Below are 17,883 nucleotides of genomic sequence, written 5' to 3' on the forward strand. Positions count from 1 at the left end.
AAAGCCCCAAGCCACCAAGGCCTCCATAGCCTCCACAGCTACCATAGCCCCCAAAGCCTCCATAGCCACCAAGGCGTCCATAGCCTCCATAGCTACCATAGCCTCCATAACCCCCATAGCCACCAAGGCCTCCATAGCCCCCATAGCCTCCAAAACTGCCGCCGTAGCCCCCGGCAATGGCGGGGACTCCCGCTGAGCCCACAACGCTGTGCTGGGGGAAGGAGCTGAGGATGGGTCCGGGGAAGGTGACCACCGAAGCCGGGGGCTGGATCACCACCGTGGAGCTCTGGCACTGACGCACACAGGGCTCGTTGGTGGTGTCAGCCAGCGGGTATGGGGTGGCCACCCCACATGAAGGGGCACACAGGCTGGAGCAGGACATCTTTCAGGCGGTCACGGAGTCCTGGAAAATGCACCAGGGATTAGGCAAGGGTGAGGGCAAGAAACTCTATCAAGGGAGGCAGGGAGAGATCTGTAAGGGGCTCCCAAGAGCTGCACTTACACCTTTGATCAGGAGAGTCAAGCGCAGGAGTCTGGATAGAGGCTGCGAAGCCTTCAGCTCTTTTATACATGTCCCAGAGTGCCCGGGGCATCAGCCGGGGGCGGGAGCAGAATGCCCAAGGACTCATGGAACCCAGTGGATAAACTTCACTGTACACTTAATTAGGTGAGAAACTCTTGTCCCTATTTATTGGGGTCAGTGGTACACGAACGTGCCCTGGAGTACCTATGGGGAATGGGATATGGCACGGCGCATTCCACGATATACAAGGTGCTGCTTTAGCTGACTTTGCAGCACCGATAAACACGCATGTGTCATTAATCCCCCACTTTGCCTATGTGGAAGAGGCACAGGCATCTGTCAGAAGATTGCTGTGCTCAACTGTGCCGCCCTCAGCAGCGGTCCCGTTGCTGAGTGAGCCAGCAGTGCCCAGCGAGCCTGTGCCTGTGGGCGAGCGTGCCACGTGAACCCTGGCTCTCTGTGGGTGCTCACCAGCCTCTCGTGTCACAGCCCTCAATGTCCAGCTGAGGAATCGAGTCCCTGCGGAAAGGGCTTGAGGAGGACCACGCTCACGGGCACGTGGCCAAGGAAGCTGGGGGAATCCTGGTTCCCTTCCTGCCCTCCTGCCTCTCCGTGCATGTCACCCTCTCACTCATGACCCTTCTGCCGCATCTCACTGCTCCCCTAAGACGTCAGTGCTGAGCTCCCAGCATATGGGTCTCCTCTGACACAGCAATTGCAGCTCCCACTCTTTGCATTGCTGTTGATTATTGAGCCCCAGTCACAGCCTGAGAAGCAAGCTCATGGAGGTGGCCAAGGTTTAGGGATGCTTCTGAAGTGTTGCCCCAAAAGGGTACTGGAATGTATTGGGCCTTTGGAAGTCATTCCAAGCATGCGGAATGGCTTCTCCCCTTGCCCAAGCTCCCCGTGCATCTGTTAACCACCTTGTAAAAGAGAGGTAATGACAGGCGTGAATGCTGTGCCCAGGATTGCAAAGCCTTCTGCAAGGTGCTCAGGATTCCAAGCACATGAGCAAAGCGGCCAGGATTAGGGACTGATTGGGGTTTACTGGTGCCATGAGGTCAGCTACAGCATTGCCTTGTCTTTCCATATCATTGCGTGTCATGATCCGTCCCTCCCATTCCGTTTTTGCTCTCCAGAACACGTTTGCTCGCTACTGTCCCCAAATGAGGACGGATTCACTTTGTTTCATGAGGCGTCACGGCTTGGTTTCATCATTAGCTGGGGCTTCTGTCGCTGACCCTGGCCACTGCCCCAGGCAGTGTGGGACATGTATAAAAGAGCTGAGGGCTTCACAGCTCCCTATCCAGCTTCTTCCACTTGAACTCTCCTGATCACGGCGGTAAGTGCCAGACTTACGTCTTTCGCTTCTTCTTCAGCTGTGTGTCTTTGTCAACATCTCTTTGCTGTCTTCTCCATCACCTCTCATGAGAATAGATAGGATGTGAAGGTGCTCTTTTAGAGCCAGGGAAACGCTTGAATTTTAATGTTGCAAGTAAGATGCATAGAGAATACCAATGCACTCAAGTCCCTTGGCAGGTCAGTGATATCTTATTTGCGTTGATCTGCGGGGTCTTTTTTTTTTCCTCGGGTCCAGTCAGGCTCAAGGAGCATGGAGGAGAGCAAGGCGTTTACAGCAGCATGTCAACTGTGGAACAGGTTTTCTTGCTCTGACCACCTCAGATGATCCAGGGAATGTCCTGGAGCAGAGTTTCCAAGTGCAGGAGAGTGAGGAGGGATTTGGCGTCATGCCTTGAACTTCACCGTAACTCTGTCTTGTCCTGCAGCTTGACTTCCCGAAGAGAAGAATGTCCTGCTCCAGCCTGAGTGTCCCTTCCTGTGGGGTGGCCACCCCGTACCCGCTGGCTGACACCACCAACGAGCCCTGTGTGCGTCAGTGCCAGAGCTCCACGGTGGTGATCCAGCCCCCCGGCTTCGGTGGTCACCTTCCCCGGACCCATCCTCAGCTCCTTCCCACAGCACAGCGTTGTGGGCTCAGCGGGAGCCCCCGCCATTGCCGGGGGCTACGGCGGCAGTTTTGGAGGCTATGGTGGTTTTGGAGGCTATGGAGGCTACGGGGGCTACGGAGGCCTTGGTGGCTATTGGGGCTATGGAGGCCTTGGTGGCTACGGGGGCTATGGAGGCTACGGTAGCTGTGGAGGCTATGGAGGCCTTGGGGGCTATGGGGGCTATGGAGGCTTTGGTGGCTACGGAGGCTTTGGTGGCTGGGGATATGGTGGCTGGGGTCGAGGCCTCAGGTCCTTCGGTGGCTGGTGTGGCAGCTGCTGAGCCTCACGTAGGTCTGGCCACAGGCGACAGAGAGCTCCAGGAAAGCCCCTAGCACATCCCAGCATGATGATGTCTGAAGGAAGAACATCCCTTCAGCACTGCTGGAATCCAGAGGCTGGACGCCTCTTGCCCTTTCGAGCCCATCTCTGCCTTCCTCCTGCCCTGCTAAATCATCCCTTCAAGACTTGTTGCCCCCTGATGACAGAGACCCACACTGGGTGCCTGCGCCTGCCAGCATGGTGGATGCTCTTGTTAGCTCTGCCCACTGCCAGCAGAGGTGGGCTGGCCCTGGTGGGGGCCCTGCTCTTGTCCCAGCTCCTTCTCCCCTCCTTAAACTGCAATAAAAGCTGTGTTGGCATCACAGTGTTGACCCTTGGTTTTATTTGTTTTTTCCTCCATACACAATATCCCAAGTGGCAGTGTGGGTTTCCACGAGTGTCCCAGACAGCTCCCACTCATGGCCTTCTGATGGAGACCTTTGGAGGGTGCCTGGCTTCCTCCTGCTTTCCCTCAGAAATCACATCTTGCTACGGGGAGGGCTGTCCAGAGCAGGACCATGCTCACCTGGAGGGACCACAGCTTATCCTTCTTTCCCTCCCTGCCTTCACCCCTCCTTAAGCTCCTGCACTGTGCAGCCCAAGAAGAACTGTTGGGACCAGCAGTGTGTTTGCTGCCCACTCTGGCCATTCCCAGGGGCTGCCTGCAGCCCCGTCTCTCCTGGGATTTCATGCCAACGGAGCCATCTCAACGGCAAAGGTCCAGCTCAGAGTCACTTGGGAGAATACAGGCCAAAAATAGAGAGTGTCACCAATTGCCAGCACCTTCCCAAATGCTTTGCCTCCATCGCCTCCACATTCCTCCAACCTTGCACCACGTTCTCCTCCAGTGTTCCTCCATCTTCTAATGCTTCTTGGAACAATTTTGGTCCCATCTGCCCCTCACTGCTGCTGCAGTTTCTCTTTCCGGCCATTCCCTGTGTCACCCACACTCAGTCCACAGACACACGTCTGCCCAGGAACACTGTGAGAGCTTCCCAGAGTCCCATCCTCTGGAAAAAAATGTGCTGGGCGTTATCCTGCCCTTCCTCACACACCAGCCCATCATGTAGACCACACCTCCTAAAGCATCCAGCCACAGCAGCCATGACAGGATCACCAAAACCCCCCTCCAGCATGATGCTCCTCAACACAGGGAACGCCACGCGAGCCAGAACAGAGCAGATGGCTGACAAGAGTTCATGGGAATCTGGGTAGATATGGGGGTGGATGAAGCCTCTTTCCTGGGCTCCCCAGCAACGGCTAAAGAGCTGCCACGCTGCACTTCCTGATGGCTTTGGCCGGAACTCTCTGCGCAAGACCACTGTGTAGTGCTGGGATCACACTCTGAGAAGCTACCTGGGGAAAGGAGGGACCTCGGCAGTGTTGGTTGTGCAACCTGCCGCTCAAAGAGCTTTATGGTTCATATGACCTGCATATCCATGGACAAACCATGGCTCTGAGAGGAAACTTGGGGAGACTTGGCTGTGTCTATCGCACCCTTTCTGATTAGTCCCCACCACTGACTGGGCACGGGGACACGGTCAGCATGTGGCAGCAGCCCTGTACATGCCGTGTTTTGTTAATCTCCATTTCCCTGGACCTCCCAATGTGACCAATACCAAGCCAACAAAAGAAGGCAATGGCAGCATGCTGGTTTGCAGAAGATTTGGAATATCTTCTGCATAATCCTATGACGCTTTTGCGTATTCCAAGCTGCCTTTGGGAAGGTATTGTGTTTCCTGCTGGAGGGACACGTAAGGAAGCTCAGTGCGATGTCCTCTACAGCACCGAGACTGAAGGTCATCAGTAGTTGGAACTCATGGAGCAACAGTCTACGTGCTACCGGGGCACTACCGTGGGAGATTGAAGCAGCGCATACGAACGTGCTCAGAGGTTTGGGGCAAGTGGCAAAGAAGAAAGAATCAGAAAAAAGGAAGGGTCAACATTGCGATGCAGCACAACTTTTATTGGAATTTAAGGGGGAGAAGCTGGGACTAGTGCAGAGCCCACGCCAAGGCCAGCCCAAGTCTTATGGCTGCGGGCACAGCTACAAAGAGCGTCAACCCTACCACAAGAGAAGGCACCCAGACTGGGTCTCTATTATCAGGGGGCAAAAAAAGTGTCAGGGATGCTGAAGCAGGGCAGGCGGAAGGAAGTGTTGGCCCACAAGCAGGCACGAGACGCCCATGCACTGGATCCCAGCAGCGCTGAAGGGATGTTCTTCCTTTGGGCATCATCATGCTGGGATGTGCCAGGGGTTTTCCTGGAGCTCTCTGTTGTCTGAGGCCGGACCCAGGTGGGGCTTAGCAGCTCCCACAGCTGGCACCGAAGGACACAAGGCCTCGGCCCCAGCCTCCATATCCGAAGCCCCCATAGCCTCCGTAGCCACCAAAGCCTCCGTAGCCACCACAGCTACCATAGCCTCCATAGCCCCCATAGCCACCAAGGCCTCCATAGCCTCCACAGCTACCATAGCCCCCAAAGCCTCCATAGCCACCAAGGCGTCCATAGCCTCCATAGCTACCATAGCCTCCATAACCCCCATAGCCACCAAGGCCTCCATAGCCCCCATAGCCTCCAAAACTGCCGCCGTAGCCCCCGGCAATGGCGGGGACTCCCGCTGAGCCCACTACGCTGTGCTGTGGGAAGGAGCTGAGGATGGGTCCGGGGAAGGTGACCACCGAAGCCGGGGGCTGGATCACCACCGTGGAGCTCTGGCACTGACGCACACAGGGCTCGTTGGTGGTGTCAGCCAGCGGGTATGGGGTGGCCACCCCACATGAAGGGGCACACAGGCTGGAGCAGGACATCTTTCAGGCGGTCACGGAGTCCTGGAAAATGCACCAGGGATTAGGCAAGGGTGAGGGCAAGAAACTCTATCAAGGGAGGCAGGGAGAGATCTGTAAGGGGCTCCCAAGAGCTGCACTTACACGTTTGATCAGGAGAGTCAAGTGCAGGAGTCTGGATAGAGGCTGCGAAGCCTTCAGCTCTTTTATACATGTCCCAGAGTGCCCGGGGCATCAGCCGGGGGGCGGGAGCAGAATGCCCAAGGACTCATGGAACCCAGTGGATAAACTTCACTATACACTTAATTAGATGAGAAACTCTTGTCCCTATTTATTGGGGTCAGTGGTACATGAACGTGTCCTAGAGTACCTATGGGGAATGGGGTATGGCACGGCGCATTCCACGATAGACAAGGTGCTGCTTTAGCTGACTTTGCAGCACCGATAAACACGCATCTGTCATTAATCCCCCACTTTGCCTATGTGGAAGAGGCACAGGCATCTGTCAGAAGATTGCTGTGCTCAACTGTGCCACCCTCAGCAGCGGTCCCGTTGCTGAGTGAGCCAGCAGTGCCCAGCGTGCCTGTGCCTGTGGGGAGCGTGGCCACGTGAACCCTGGCTCTCTGTGGGTGCTCACCAGCCTCTCGTGTCACAGCCCTCAACGTCCAGCTGAGGAATCGAGTCCCTGCGGAAAGGGCTTGAGGAGGACCACGCTCACGGGCACGTGGCCAAGGAAGCTGGGGGAATCCTGGCTCCCTTCCTGCCCTCCTGCCTCTCCGTGCATGTCACCCTCTCACTCATGACCCTTCTGCCGCATCTCACTGCTCCCCTAAGATGTCAGTGCTGAGCTCCCAGCATATGGGTCTCCTCTGACACAGCAATTGCAGCTCCCACTCTTTGCATTGCTGTTGATTATTGAGCCCCAGTCACAGCCTGAGAAGCAAGCTCATGGAGATGGCCAAGGTTTAGGGATGCTTCTGAAGTGTTGCCCCAAAAGGGTACTGGAACGTATTGGGCCTTTGGAAGTCATTCCAAGCATGCGGAATGGCTTCTCCCCTTGCCCAAGCTCCCCGTGCATCTGTTAACCACCTTGTAAAAGAGAGGTAATGACAGGCGTGAATGCTGTGCCCAGGATTGCAAAGCCCTTCTGCAAGGTGCTCAGGATTCCAGCACATGAGCAAAGCGGCAGGATTAGGGACTGATTGGGGTTTACTGGTGCCATGAGGTCAGCTACAGCATCGCCTTGTCTTTCATATCATTGCGTGTCATGATCCGTCCCTCCCATTCCGTTTTTGCTCTCCAGAACACGTTTGCTCGCTACTGTCCCCAATGAGGACGGATTCACTTTGTTTCATGAGGCGTCACGGCTTGGTTTCATCATTAGCTGGGGCTTCTGTCGCTGACCCTGGCCACTGCCCCAGGCAGTGTGGGACATGTATAAAAGAGCTGAGGGCTTCACAGCTCCCTATCCAGCTTCTTCCACTTGACTCTCCTGATCACTGCGGTAAGTGCCAGACTTACGTCTTTCTCTTCTTCTTCAGCTGTGTGTCTTTGTCAACATCTCTTTGCTGTCTTCTCCATCACGTCTCGTGAGAATAGATAGGATGTGAAGGTGCTCTTTTAGAGGCAGGGAAACGCTTGAATTTTAATGTTGCAAGTAAGATGCATAGAGAATACCAATGCACTCAAGTCCCTTGGCAGGTCAGTGATTTCTTATTTGCGTTTGATCTGCGGGGCCTTTTTTTTTCCTCGGGGGCAGTCAGGCTCAAGGAGCATGGAGGAGAGCAAGGCGTTTACAGCAGCATGTCAACTGTGGAACAGGTTTCTTGCTCTGACCACCTCAGATGATCCAGGGAATGTCCTGGAGCAGAGTTTCCAAGTGCAGGAGAGTGAGGAGGGATTTGGCGTCATGCCTTGAACTTCACCGTAACTCTGTCTTGTCCTGCAGCTTGACTTCCCGAAGAGAAGAATGTCCTGCTCCAGCCTGAGTGTCCCTTCCTGTGGGGTGGCTACCCCGTACCCGCTGGCTGACACCACCAACGAGCCCTGTGTGCGTCAGTGCCAGAGCTCCACGGTGGTGATCCAGCCCCCGGCTTCGGTGGTCACCTTCCCCGGACCCATCCTCAGCTCCTTCCCGCAGCACAGCGTTGTGGGCTCAGCGGGAGTCCCCGCCATTGCCGGGGGCTACGGCGGCAGTTTTGGAGGCTATGGTGGTTTTGGAGGCTATGGAGGCTACGGGGGCTACGGAGGCCTTGGTGGCTATTGGGGCTATGGAGGCCTTGGTGGCTACGGGGGCTATGGAGGCTACGGTAGCTGTGGAGGCTATGGAGGCCTTGGGGGCTATGGAGGCTTTGGTGGCTACAGAGGCTTTGGTGGCTGGGGATATGGTGGCTGGGGTCGAGGCCTCAGGTCCTTCGGTGGCTGGTGTGGCAGCTGCTGAGCCTCACGTAGGTCTGGCCACAGGCGACAGAGAGCTCCAGGAAAGCCCCTGGCACATCCCAGCATGATGATGTCTGAAGGAAGAACATCCCTTCAGCACTGCTGGAATCCAGAGGCTGGACGCCTCTTGCCCTTTCGAGCCCATCTCTGCCTTCCTCCTGCCCTGCTAAATCATCCCTTCAAGACTTGTTGCCCCCTGATGACAGAGACCCACACTGGGTGCCTGCGCCTGCAGCATGGTGGATGCTCTTGTTAGCTCTGCCCACTGCCAGCAGAGGTGGGCTGGCCCTGGTGGGGGCCCTGCTCTTGTCCCAGCTCCTTCTCCCCTCCTTAAACTGCAATAAAAGCTGTGTTGCATCACAGTGTTGACCCTTGGTTTTATTTGTTTTTTCCTCCATACACAATATCCCAAGTGGCAGTGTGGGTTTCCACGAGTGTCCCAGACAGCTCCCACTCATGGCCTTCTGATGGAGACCTTTGGAGGGTGCCTGGCTTCCTCCTGCTTTCCCTCAGAAATCACATCTTGCTACGGGAGGGCTGTCCAGAGCAGGGACCATGCTCACCTGGAGGGACCACAGTTTATCCTTCTTTCCCTCCCTGCCTTCACCCCTCCTTAAGCTCCTGCACTGTGCAGCCCAAGAAGAACTGTTGGGACCAGCAGTGTGTTTGCTGCCCACTCTGGCCATTCCCAGGGGCTGCCTGCAGCCCCGTCTCTCCTGGGATTGGCATGCCAACGGAGCCATCTCAACGGCAAAGGTCCAGCTCAGAGTCACTTGGGAGAATACAGGCCAAAAATAGAGAGTGTCACCAATTGCCAGCACCTTCCCAAATGCTTTGCCTCCATCGCCTCCACATTCCTCCAACCTTGCACCACGTTCTCCTCCAGTGTTTCCTCCATCTTCTAATGCTTCTTGGAACAATTTTGGTCCCATCTGCCCCTCACTGCTGCTGCAGTTTCTCTTTCCGGCCATTCCCTGTGTCACCCACACTCAGTCCACAGACACACGTCTGCCCAGGAACACTGTGAGAGCTTCCCAGAGTCCCATCCTCTGGAAGAAAATGTGCTGGGCGTTATCCTGCCCTTCCTCACACACCAGCCCATCATGTAGACCACACCTCCTAAAGCATCCAGCCACAGCAGCCATGACAGGATCACCAAAACCCCCCTCCAGCATGATGCTCCTCAACACAGGGAACGCCACGCGAGCCAGAACAGAGCAGATGGCTGACAAGAGTTCATGGGAATCTGGGTAGATATGGGGGTGGATGAACCCTCTTTCCTGGGCTCCCCAGCAACGACTAAAGAGCTGCCACGCTGCACTTCCTGATGGCTTTGGCCGGAACTCTCTGCGCAAGACCACTGTGTAGTGCTGGGATCACACTCTGAGAAGCTACCTGGGGAAAGGAGGGACCTCGGCAGTGTTGGTTGTGCAACCTGCCGCTCAAAGAGCTTTATGGTTCATATGACCTGCATATCCATGGACAAACCATGGCTCTGAGAGGAAACTTGGGGAGACTTGGCTGTGTCTATCGCACCCTTTCTGATTAGTCCCCACCACTGACTGGGCACGGGGACACGGTCAGCATGTGGCAGCAGCCCTGTACATGCCATGTTTTGTTAATCTCCATTTCCCTGGACCTCCCAATGTGACCAATACCAAGCCAACAAAAGAAGGCAATGGCAGCATGCTGGTTTTGCAGAAGATTTGGAATATCTTCTGCATAATCCTATGACGCTTTTGCGTATTCCAAGCTGCCTTTGGGAAGAATTGTGTTTCCTGCTGGAGGGACACGTAAGGAAGCTCAGTGCGATGTCCTCTACGACACCGAGTCTGAAGGTCATCAGTAGTTGGAACTCATGGAGCAACAGTCTACGTGCTACCGGGGCACTACCGTGGGAGATTGAAGCAGCGCATACGAACGTGCTCAGAGGTTTGGGGCAAGTGGCAAAGAAGAAAGAATCAGAAAAAAGGAAGGGTCAACATTGCGATGCAGCACAACTTTTATTGGAATTTAAGGGGGAGAAGCTGGGACTAGTGCAGAGCCCACGCCAAGGCCAGCCCAACTCTTATGGCTGCGGGCACAGCTACAAAGAGCGTCAATCCTACCACAAGAGAAGGCACCCAGATTGGGTCTCTATTATCAGGGGGCAAAAAAAGTGTCAGGGATGCTGAAGCAGGGCAGTCAGAAGGAAGTGTTGGCCCACAAGCAGGCACGAGACGCCCATGCACTGGATCCCAGCAGCGCTGAAGGGATGTTCTTCCTTTGGGCATCATCATGCTGGGATGTGCCAGGGGTTTTCCTGGAGCTCTCTGTTGTCTGAGGCCGGACCCAGGTGGGGCTTAGCAGCTCCCACAGCTGGCACCGAAGGACACAAGGCCTCGGCCCCAGCCTCCATATCCGAAGCCCCCATAGCCTCCGTAGCCACCAAAGCCTCCGTAGCCACCACAGCTACCATAGCCTCCAAAGCCTCCAAAGCCACCAAGGCCTCCATAGCCTCCACAGCTACCATAGCCCCCAAAGCCTCCATAGCCACCAAGGCGTCCATAGCCTCCATAGCTACCATAGACTCCATAGCCCCCATAGCCACCAAGGCCTCCATAGCCCCCATAGCCTCCAAAACTGCCGCCGTAGCCTCCGGCAATGGCGGGGACTCCCGCTGAGCCCACAGCACTGTGCTGTGGGAAGGAGCTGAGGATGGGTCCGGGGAAGGTGACCACCGAAGCCGGGGGCTGGATCACCACCGTGGAGCTCTGGCACTGACGCACGCAGGGCTCGTTGGTGGTGTCAGCCAGCGGGTATGGGGTGGCCACCCCACATGAAGGGGCACACAGGCTGGAGCAGGACATCTTTCAGGCGGTCACGGAGTCCTGGAAAATGCACCAGGGATTAGGCAAGGATGAGGGCAAGAAACTCTATCAAGGGAGGCAGGGAGAGATCTGTAAGGGGCTCCCAAGAGCTGCACTTACACCTTTGATCAGGAGAGTCAAGTGCAGGAGTCTGGATAGAGGCTGCGAAGCCTTCAGCTCTTTTATACATGTCCCAGAGTGCCCGGGGCATCAGCCGGGGGGCGGGGGCAGAATGCCCAAGGACTCATGGAACCCAGTGGATAAACTTCACTATACACTTAATTAGATGAGAAACTCTTGTCCCTATTTATTGGGGTCAGTGGTACACGAACGTGTCCTAGAGTACCTATGGGGAATGGGATATGGCACGGCGCATTCCACGATAGACAAGGTGCTGCTTTAGCTGACTTTGCAGCACCGATAAACACGCATCTGTCATTAATCCCCCACTTTGCCTATGTGGAAGAGGCACAGGCATCTGTCAGAAGATCGCTGTGCTCAACTGTGCCGCCCTCAGCAGCGGTCCCGTTGCTGAGTGAGCCAGCAGTGCCCAGCGTGCCTGTGCCTGTGGGGAGCGTGGCCACGTGAACCCTGGCTCTCTGTGGGTGCTCACCAGCCTCTCGTGTCGCAGCCCTCAATGTCCAGCTGAGGAATCGAGTCCCTGCGGAAAGGGCTTGAGGAGGACCACGCTCACGGGCACGTGGCCAAGGAAGCTGGGGGAATCCTGGTTCCCTTCCTGCCCTCCTGCCTCTCCGTGCATGTCACCCTCTCACCCATGACCCTTCTGCCGCATCTCACTGCTCCCCTAAGATGTCAGTGCTGAGCTCCCAGCATATGGGTCTCCTCTGACACAGCAATTGCAGCTCCCACTCTTTGCATTGCTGTTGATTATTGAGCCCCAGTCACAGCCTGAGAAGCAAGCTCATGGAGGTGGCCAAGGTTTAGGGATGCTTCTGAAGTGTTGCCCCAAAAGGGTACTGGAATGTATTGGGCCTTTGGAAGTCATTCCAAGCATGCGGAATGGCTTCTCCCCTTGCCCAAGCTCCCCGTGCATCTGTTAACCACCTTGTAAAAGAGAGGTAATGACAGGCGTGAATGCTGTGCCCAGGATTGCAAAGCACTTCTGCAAGGTGCTCAGGATTCCAGCACATGAGCAAAGCGGCAGGATTAGGGACTGATTGGGGTTTACTGGTGCCATGAGGTCAGCTACAGCATCGCCTTGTCTTTCATATCATTGCGTGTCATGATCCGTCCCTCCCATTCCGTTTTTGCTCTCCAGAACACGTTTGCTCGCTACTCTCCTCAATGAGGACGGATTCACTTTGTTTCATGAGGCGTCACGGCTTGGTTTCATCATTAGCTGGGGCTTCTGTCGCTGACCCTGGCCACTGCCCCAGGCAGTGTGGGACATGTATAAAAGAGCTGAGGGCTTCACAGCTCCCTATCCAGCTTCTTCCACTTGACTCTCCCGATCACTGCGGTAAGTGCCAGACTTACGTCTTTCTCTTCTTCTTCAGCTGTGTGTCTTTGTCAACATCTCTTTGCTGTCTTCTCCATCACGTCTCGTGAGAATAGATAGGATGTGAAGGTGCTCTTTTAGAGCCAGGGAAACGCTTGAATTTTAATGTTGCAAGTAAGATGCATAGAGAATACCAATGCACTCAAGTCCCTTGGCAGGTCAGTGATTTCTTATTTGCGTTTGATCTGCGGGGCCTTTTTTTTTCCTCGGGGGCAGTCAGGCTCAAGGAGCATGGAGGAGAGCAAGGTGTTTACAGCAGCATGTCAACTGTGGAACAGGTTTCTTGCTCTGACCGCCTCAGATGATCCAGGGAATGTCCTGGAGCAGAGTTTCCAAGTGCAGGAGAGTGAGGAGGGATTTGGCGTCATGCCTTGAACTTCACCGTAACTCTGTCTTGTCCTGCAGCTTGACTTCCCGAAGAGAAGAATGTCCTGCTCCAGCCTGAGTGTCCCTTCCTGCGGGGTGGCTACCCCGTACCCGCTGGCTGACACCACCAACGAGCCCTGTGTGCGTCAGTGCCAGAGCTCCACGGTGGTGATCCAGCCCCCGGCTTCGGTGGTCACCTTCCCCGGACCCATCCTCAGCTCCTTCCCACAGCACAGCGTTGTGGGCTCAGCGGGAGTCCCCGCCATTGCCGGGGGCTACGGCGGCAGTTTTGGAGGCTATGGTGGTTTTGGAGGCTATGGAGGCTACGGGGGCTACGGAGGCCTTGGTGGCTATTGGGGCTATGGAGGCCTTGGTGGCTACGGGGGCTATGGAGGCTACGGTAGCTGTGGAGGCTATGGAGGCCTTGGGGGCTATGGAGGCTTTGGTGGCTACAGAGGCTTTGGTGGCTGGGGATATGGTGGCTGGGGTCGAGGCCTCAGGTCCTTCGGTGGCTGGTGTGGCAGCTGCTGAGCCTCACGTAGGTCTGGCCACAGGCGACAGAGAGCTCCAGGAAAGCCCCTGGCACATCCCAGCATGATGATGTCTGAAGGAAGAACATCCCTTCAGCACTGCTGGAATCCAGAGGCTGGACGCCTCTTGCCCTTTCGAGCCCATCTCTGCCTTCCTCCTGCCCTGCTAAATCATCCCTTCAAGACTTGTTGCCCCCTGATGACAGAGACCCACACTGGGTGCCTGCGCCTGCAGCATGGTGGGTGCTCTTGTTAGCTCTGCCCACTGCCAGCAGAGGTGAGCTGGCCCTGGTCGGGGCCCTGCTCTTGTCCCAGCTCCTTCTCCCCTCCTTAAACTGCAATAAAAGCTGTGTTGCATCACAGTGTTGACCCTTGGTTTTATTTGTTTTTTCCTCCATACACAATATCCCAAGTGGCAGTGTGGGTTTCCACGAGTGTCCCAGACAGCTCCCACCCATGGCCTTCTGATGGAGACCTTTGGAGGGTGCCTGGCTTCCTCCTGCTTTCCCTCAGAAATCACATCTTGCTACGGGAGGGCTGTCCAGAGCAGGGACCATGCTCACCTGGAGGGACCACAGCTTATCCTTCTTTCCTCCCTGCCTTCACCCCTCCTTAAGCTCCTGCACTGTGCAGCCCAAGAAGAACTGTTGGGACCAGCAGTGTGTTTGCTGCCCACTCTGGCCATTCCCAGGGGCTGCCTGCAGCCCCGTCTCTCCTGGGATTTTCATGCCAACGGAGCCATCTCAACGGCAAAGGTCCAGCTCAGAGTCACTTGGGAGAATACAGGCCAAAAATAGAGAGTGTCACCAATTGCCAGCACCTTCCCAAATGCTTTGCCTCCATCGCCTCCACATTCCTCCAACCTTGCACCATGTTCTCCTCCAGTGTTTCCTCCATCTTCTAATGCTTCTTGGAACAATTTTGGTCCCATCTGCCCCTCACTGCTGCTGCAGTTTCTCTTTCCGGCCATTCCCTGTGTCACCCACACTCAGTCCACAGACACACGTCTGCCCAGGAACACTGTGAGAGCTTCCCAGAGTCCCATCCTCTGGAAAAAAATGTGCTGGGCGTTATCCTGCCCTTCCTCACACACCAGCCCATCATGTAGACCACACCTCCTAAAGCATCCAGCCACAGCAGCCATGACAGGATCACCAAAACCCCCCTCCAGCATGATGCTCCTCAACACAGGGAACGCCACGAGAGCCAGAACAGAGCAGATGGCTGACAAGAGTTCAAGGGATTCTGGGTAGATATGGGGGTGGATGAAGCCTCTTTCCTGGGCTCCCCAGCAACGGCTAAAGAGCTGCCACGCTGCACTTCCTGATGGCTTTGGCCGGAACTCTCTGCGCAAGACCACTGTGTAGTGCTGGGATCACACTCTGAGAAGCTACCTGGGGAAAGGAGGGACCTCGGCAGTGTTGGTTGTGCAACCTGCCGCTCAAAGAGCTTTGTGGTTCATATGACCTGCATATCCATGGACAAACCATGGCTCTGAGAGGAAACTTGGGGAGACTTGGCTGTGTCTATCGCACCCTTTCTGATTAGTCCCCACCACTGACTGGGCATGGGGGCACGGTCAGCATGTGGCAGCAGCCCTGTACATGCCGTGTTTTGTTAATCTCCATTTCCCTGGACCTCCCAATGTGACCAATACCAAGCCAACAAAAGAAGGCAATGGCAGCATGCTGGTTTTGCAGAAGATTTGGAATATCTTCTGCATAATCCTATGACGCTTTTGCGTATTCCAAGCTGCCTTTGGGAAGGTATTGTGTTTCCTGCTGGAGGGACATGTAAGGAAGCTCAGTGCGATGTCCTCTACGACACCGAGTCTGAAGGTCATCAGTAGTTGGAACTCATGGAGCAACAGTCTACGTGCTACCGGGGCACTACCGTGGGAGATTGAAGCAGCGCATACGAACGTGCTCAGAGGTTTGAGGCAAGTGGCAAAGAAGAAAGAATCAGAAAAAAGGAAGGGTCAACATTGCGATGCAGCACAACTTTTATTGGAATTTAAGGGGGAGAAGCTGGGACTAGTGCAGAGCCCACGCCAAGGCCAGCCCAAGTCTTATGGCTGCGGGCAGAGCTACAAAGAGCGTCAACCCTACCACAAGAGAAGGCACCCAGATTGGGTCTCTATTATCAGGGGGCAAAAAAAGTGTCAGGGATGCTGAAGCAGGGCAGGCGGAAGGAAGTGTTGGCCCACAAGCAGGCACGAGACGCCCATGCACTGGATCCCAGCAGCGCTGAAGGGATGTTCTTCCTTTGGGCATCATCATGCTGGGATGTGCCAGGGGTTTTCCTGGAGCTCTCTGTTGTCTGAGGCCGGACCCAGGTGGGGCTTAGCAGCTCCCACAGCTGGCACCGAAGGACACAAGGCCTCGGCCCCAGCCTCCATATCCGAAGCCCCCATAGCCTCCGTAGCCACCAAAGCCTCCGTAGCCACCACAGCTACCATAGCCTCCAAAGCCTCCAAAGCCACCAAGGCCTCCATAGCCTCCACAGCTACCATAGCCCCCAAAGCCTCCATAGCCACCAAGGCGTCCATAGCCTCCACAGCTACCATAGCCTCCATAGCCCCCATAGCCACCAAGGCCTCCATAGCCCCCATAGCCTCCAAAACTGCCGCCGTAGCCCCCGGCAATGGCGGGGACTCCCGCTGAGCCCACAACGCTGTGCTGGGGGAAGGAGCTGAGGATGGGTCCGGGGAAGGTGACCACCGAAGCCGGGGGCTGGATCACCACCGTGGAGCTCTGGCACTGACGCACGCAGGGCTCGTTGGTGGTGTCAGCCAGCGGGTACGGGGCGGCCACCCCGCAGGAAGGGGCACACAGGCTGGAGCAGGACATCTTTCAGGCGGTCACGGAGTCCTGGAAAATGCACCAGGGATTAGGCAAGGGTGAGGGCAAGAAACTCTATCAAGGGAGGCAGGGAGAGATCTGTAAGGGGCTCCCAAGAGCTGCACTTACACCTTTGATCAGGAGAGTCAAGCGCAGGAGTCTGGATAGAGGCTGCGAAGCCTTCAGCTCTTTTATACATGTCCCAGAGTTCCCGGGGCATCAGCCGGGGGGCGGGGGCAGAATGCCCAAGGACTCATGGAACCCAGTGGATAAACTTCACTATACACTTAATTAGATGAGAAACTCTTGTCCCTATTTATTGGGGTCAGTGGTACACGAACGTGCCCTGGAGTACCTATGGGGAATGGGATATGGCACGGCGCATTCCACGATATACAAGGTGCTGCTTTAGCTGACTTTGCAACACCGATAAACACGCATCTGTCATTAATCCCCCACTTTGCCTATGTGGAAGAGGCACAGGCATCTGTCAGAAGATTGCTGTGCTCAACTGTGCCGCCCTCAGCAGCGGTCCCGTTGCTGAGTGAGCCAGCAGTGCCCAGCGAGCCTGTGCCTGTGGGGAGCGTGGCCACGTGAACCCTGGCTCTCTGTGGGTGCTCACCAGCCTCTCGTGTCACAGCCCTCAACGTCCAGCTGAGGAATCGAGTCCCTGCGGAAAGGGCTTGAGGAGGACCACGCTCACGGGCACGTGGCCAAGGAAGCTGGGGGAATCCTGGTTCCCTTCCTGCCCTCCTGCCTCTCCGTGCATGTCACCCTCTCACCCATGACCCTTCTGCCGCATCTCACTGCTCTCCTAAGACGTCAGTGCTGAGCCCCCAGCATATGGGTCTCCTCTGACACAGCAATTGCAGCTCCCACTCTTTGGAAGTCATTCCAAGCATGCGGAATGGCTTCTCCCCTTGCCCAAGCTCCCCGTGCATCTGTTAACCACCTTGTAAAAGAGAGGTAATGACAGGCGTGAATGCTGTGCCCAGGATTGCAAAGCCCTTCTGCAAGGTGCTCAGGATTCCGGCACATGAGCAAAGCGGCAGGATTAGGGACTGATTGGGGTTTACTGGTGCCATGAGGTCAGCTACAGCATCGCCTTGTCTTTCATATCATTGCGTGTCATGATCCGTCCCTCCCATTCCGTTTTTGCTCTCCAGAACACGTTTGCTCGCTACTGTCCCCAATGAGGACGGATTCACTTTGTTTCATGAGGCGTCACGGCTTGGTTTCATCATTAGCTGGGGCTTCTGTCGCTGACCCTGGCCACTGCCCCAGGCAGTGTGGGACATGTATAAAGAGCTGAGGGCTTCACAGCTCCCTATCCAGCTTCTTCCACTTGACTCTCCTGATCACTGCGGTAAGTGCCAGACTTACGTCTTTCGCTTCTTCTTCAGCTGTGTGTCTTTGTCAACATCTCTTTGCTGTCTTCTCCATCACGTCTCGTGAGAATAGATAGGATGTGAAGGTGCTCTTTTAGAGGCAGGGAAACGCTTGAATTTTAATGTTGCAAGTAAGATGCATAGAGAATACCAATGCACTCAAGTCCCTTGGCAGGTCAGTGATTTCTTATTTGCGTTTGATCTGCGGGGTCTTTTTTTTTCCTCGGGGTCCAGTCAGGCACAAGGAGCATGGAGGAGAGCAAGGCGTTTACAGCAGCATGTCAACTGTGGAACAGGTTTCTTGCTCTGACCACCT

At 55.6% G+C, this 17,883-nt stretch overlaps 6 protein-coding genes and 1 pseudogene across 7 annotated transcripts in view; 3 read left to right on the plus strand and 4 right to left on the minus strand.

The window, feature by feature from the left end:
- Positions 1-382, minus strand: part of LOC115602504 (claw keratin-like) — an 18,049-nt gene extending 17,667 nt beyond the window's left edge. The window contains exon 1 of the mRNA XM_030473686.1: positions 16-382. Coding sequence (XP_030329546.1) covers positions 16-382 — 367 coding nt within the window. The remainder of the gene's footprint in view (positions 1-15) is intronic.
- Positions 383-2,331: 1,949 nt separating this feature from the next.
- Positions 2,332-2,812, plus strand: LOC115602741 (annotated as a pseudogene).
- Positions 2,813-5,153: 2,341 nt separating this feature from the next.
- On the minus strand, positions 5,154-5,660 carry LOC115602505 (claw keratin-like). The gene has a single exon (XM_030473687.1). The coding sequence runs from the start codon at positions 5,658-5,660 to the stop codon at positions 5,154-5,156; it is 507 nt and encodes a 168-aa protein (XP_030329547.1).
- Positions 5,661-7,605: 1,945 nt separating this feature from the next.
- On the plus strand, positions 7,606-8,076 carry LOC115602729 (claw keratin-like). Of its 2 annotated transcripts, XM_030474113.1 has the most exons (2): positions 7,606-7,951; positions 8,003-8,076. In XM_030474113.1, exons 1-2 carry the CDS (start codon positions 7,606-7,608, stop codon positions 8,074-8,076), a joined length of 420 nt encoding a protein of 139 aa, XP_030329973.1. The 2 variants fall into 2 exon arrangements, with proteins under 2 accessions (XP_030329973.1, XP_030329972.1); XM_030474112.1 differs by having other exon boundaries at positions 7,606-8,076.
- Positions 8,077-10,417: 2,341 nt separating this feature from the next.
- LOC115602506 (claw keratin-like) lies at positions 10,418-10,924 on the minus strand. The gene has a single exon (XM_030473689.1). It carries the CDS (start codon positions 10,922-10,924, stop codon positions 10,418-10,420), a length of 507 nt encoding a protein of 168 aa, XP_030329549.1.
- Positions 10,925-12,869: 1,945 nt separating this feature from the next.
- Positions 12,870-13,340, plus strand: LOC115602737 (claw keratin-like). Its single transcript, XM_030474125.1, has 2 exons — positions 12,870-13,215; positions 13,267-13,340. The coding sequence occupies exons 1-2, from the start codon at positions 12,870-12,872 to the stop codon at positions 13,338-13,340; spliced, it is 420 nt and encodes a 139-aa protein (XP_030329985.1).
- A 2,341-nt stretch (positions 13,341-15,681) lies between these two features.
- On the minus strand, positions 15,682-16,188 carry LOC115602507 (claw keratin-like). Its single transcript, XM_030473690.1, has one exon. The coding sequence runs from the start codon at positions 16,186-16,188 to the stop codon at positions 15,682-15,684; it is 507 nt and encodes a 168-aa protein (XP_030329550.1).
- Between the last annotated feature and the right edge of the window lie 1,695 nt (positions 16,189-17,883).

Source organism: Strigops habroptila, chromosome 22, assembly GCF_004027225.2.
Source record: "Strigops habroptila isolate Jane chromosome 22, bStrHab1.2.pri, whole genome shotgun sequence".
NCBI classification, from domain to species: domain Eukaryota; kingdom Metazoa; phylum Chordata; class Aves; order Psittaciformes; family Psittacidae; genus Strigops; species Strigops habroptila.